At 42.7% G+C, this 3,230-nt stretch overlaps 1 protein-coding gene across 1 annotated transcript in view; it reads right to left on the bottom strand.

Moving 5' to 3' along the window:
* The window catches only part of LOC117948975 (neuronal acetylcholine receptor subunit alpha-7-like), a 22,243-nt gene extending 22,223 nt beyond the window's left edge, over positions 1 to 20 (bottom strand). Inside the window, exon 1 of the mRNA XM_034878944.1 lies at positions 3 to 20. Coding sequence (XP_034734835.1) covers positions 3 to 20 — 18 coding nt within the window. The remainder of the gene's footprint in view (positions 1 to 2) is intronic.
* Between the last annotated feature and the right edge of the window lie 3,210 nt (positions 21 to 3,230).

Raw genomic sequence — 3,230 nt, 5'->3', positions numbered from 1 at the left:
ACCAGGAAACAGGTGTTCATGTCCTGGAGAAGTTAAGGAGAAAACACAAGACCTTCACCAGGAAACAGGTGTTCATGTTCTGGAGAAGTTAAGGAGAAAACACAAGACCTTCACCCAGGAAACAGGTGTTCATGTCCTGGAGAAGTTTAGGAGAAAACACCAGACTTTCACCAGGAAACAGGTGTTCATGTCCTGGAGACGTTTAGGAGAAAACACCAGACTTTCACCAGGAAACAGGTGTTCTGGGAGTACTTCTTAAGTGGACCGGTGTTTTAACCCAGACCCCAATCTTTTTACGAATCTTAGCTTGTTGTTTTGGTGTCTAACTTAGCGGTTTAGGTAAAGCGTATTCATACTCATATGATGAATTAGAGCCAACACTCTCTGTGAATATCACTCACGGCTGGAGCTGTAACGTGTCTCTTCGCTAAGGTTTGGACCGTGAAGAAGCACGACTCACAAGCCGAACAGATGGATGCAAAACTAAGTTTACTTTGTCAAAAAAAGGCAGGCAGCGGTTCAGAAACTGGCAGCAAACCAAAACTGGCAAACAAGTCTAAAGGAGGATAAACACGCAGGTGGAAAGGTAAAAAAAAACGTAGGAAGGCTTAAAAGACAATATGGCCAGATGTTGTTTAATCTGGCCATATTGTCTTTTAAGCCTTCTTTCCTTGGTGGAAACCAAGGGATTGATTAGGGAATAGGAAGCAGGTACGCAGGTGGGCGTCGGAAATGACAGCATCTCACGGAGAAACCTATAAATTAACTGCAATTCTGTGTAGTGTCAAAAGACCATGTTGCTCCAGGCTTCTGGCTGTTTTCGCAGGGCGCCATTTCTTTTTACACTACATCTAGCAGCCAATCAAATTACAGTATTCTAGGTGAATGGTAAACTCCAATTTCTACTTTCCATTTCTAACACAGGTTTGGTCTAGGTCTTACAAAAATGAACTCAAAAGATTATTTCCATAGAAATGGCTTCATCACATGTCACATTCTCTTTAGGGGCTCAGCCCCCCCCCCCCACCCCCTACAATTGAGTGTGAATGCGTTTTGTTGTCGAACCGTTATTCTCTAAAATGAGAGCAGCGGCGAGCCCGCGGGGACCCACTGACACGTGAGTGGCGTCTTATTAAATTAACCCTCATGTTAATTTGACCTGTTTTCAGTCAGTTACAGTTGCAATAAATGTGCATTTGAAATAATCAAAATTAAAAATATCCAATGACTTTGGAAAAAAACATTTAAAAAACACCCACAAACGTTGAAAAAGTCACAAAAATTCAACAATAATGTTGAAAAACAGTTGTTTTTTTCCATGATTGACGGGAAGACAACACGAGGGTTAACATGAATATGTATCTGCCCCCCAATTAAAATTAAAAATCATAATTTTTTGCCAAGTGTCTCCATCAACACAGCGAGAGGGCATCAAATTATTCTGAAGCACTTTCCACCGCGGCGGTAAAAGACAAAAGATAAAATATAATAAATCACAAGTCCCGGATAATCAGGTTTATTCAAACCACAAACATGACGGGAACCACAAGCCTCTGACATTATAAATCCGAGACGCGTCCACGTCTCTTCACCCAGAGTGAGTCTCTGCTGACTTCACGTGATGAGTGGGTGTGAATGCGATAATCAAGAGGCAATCACAGCAAAATAACAAAATGGCTTCCTGAGTGGAGCTCTCCAGCTGGTTTCACAGTCGCTGCTGTTGGATTCCTGCAAAGCAAAATAATTTAACCCTCATGTTGTCCTTGGGTCAAACGGACACGTTTTCACTTAATTTTGAATTCTTTTTTTTGTCGCAAAAAATGGGCCGTCACAATAAGACAACATTAAAAATATCAAAAACCTTTGGAAAAAACACCAAAATCGTCAAAAGAAACACCTAAAACAGTGAAAAAGTGACAAAAATGATTTGAAAAAGTGATGATATATTGAAAAAAAGTGACCACAGGAAGACAAGACAAGGGTTAACTGCCACACTTCAGGGGCTGTAGGACTAGAGTCTGGTCTTGGACTCGAGTTCGGACTCGAGACCGTTTTTCTGGGGACTCAGACTTGTCTCGTACTCGCTGGTATTTGGACTCTGACTTATCTTGGACTCGCTGGTATTTGGACTCTGACTTGTCCACGACTCGATAGTATTTGGTCTCGGACTTGTCTCGGCCACTGTTCTTGCCAGACACGGCTTTTGGTCTTGACCGAGTCCAGGTGTCTTTATTATGTTGATATTAATACTAGAGGGAAAGTGAACCCCTAAAGTATTGTCTAGGTCTCTTAGGGAACAACAATCGACCTTTTTTTTTGACAGTGTTGTTAAAAGAGAATAGGAGTAACAACTCCTTTGTCCCGTGTGCAAAAACTCAATTTGCACACTTAATGTAGTACTTTCTCTTTACAGCCATTAGCTCCAGTGGTGATACACTGGGTTGTGTGTGTGTGTGTGTGTGTGTGTGTGTGTGTGTGTGTGTGTGTGCAGGAGGCCTGTCTTTGTATTGTAATTGTGTGTGTCCTGTCTGTTTATGTTGTTTTAATGCTATCTTTCACTCCTGACTGCACATCACGTTTCCCATGTGGGATAATAAAGCGAACTGAACGAGACCTATAGATTTTCTGAGAGCTGCTCTGTGCTTCCCAAGGCCCTGGAGGACTAGAAAGGGTTTAAAGTGCAGGTCTAATGGTGTCAGGTAGGGACTACCACGGAGGTTATATAACTCCCAGAGCAGGATGAGCTGTAAGGAGCTGTGCATTATAGAACAAAGACGTTTTCAGTGAGGCGAGTGAAACGGATCCCGAGCTGAGGGATTTACTGGCTGCTGGATGCATTATTTACCACACTGTTACCTTCATGCAGAGTACAAATACTTTGTTACTGTACTCTAGTAGATTTTTCAGATATTTTACTTTACTTTACTTACAGAGCCACGGTGCCGCTGCTAAATAGTCTCAGGAAGGAAGTAGTTTTGGTGGAACATGAAGTTCAGAAGTAGTTTTGGTGGAACGTGTGTACGCTCAGAAGTAGTTTTACTCGTCAACAGAGACTCAGATTGGACAGTTGTCTAGCTAGCTGTCTGGATTTACCCTGCAGAGACCTGAGGACCAGGGAACCATAGTCCTCAGAAACCAGCCGCAGGTTAGAGAGCCAAGTGAAGGAGTTTAAGTACCTTGGGGTCTTGTTCGCGAGTGAGGGGACAATGGAGCGTGAGGTTGGTCGGAGA

This window comes from Etheostoma cragini, chromosome 8 (genome assembly GCF_013103735.1).
Source record: "Etheostoma cragini isolate CJK2018 chromosome 8, CSU_Ecrag_1.0, whole genome shotgun sequence".
Taxonomy (NCBI): Eukaryota; Metazoa; Chordata; class Actinopteri; order Perciformes; family Percidae; genus Etheostoma; species Etheostoma cragini.
Note: the sequence above shows the minus strand (reverse complement) of the source record. Positions and strands in the feature narration are given on the sequence as shown.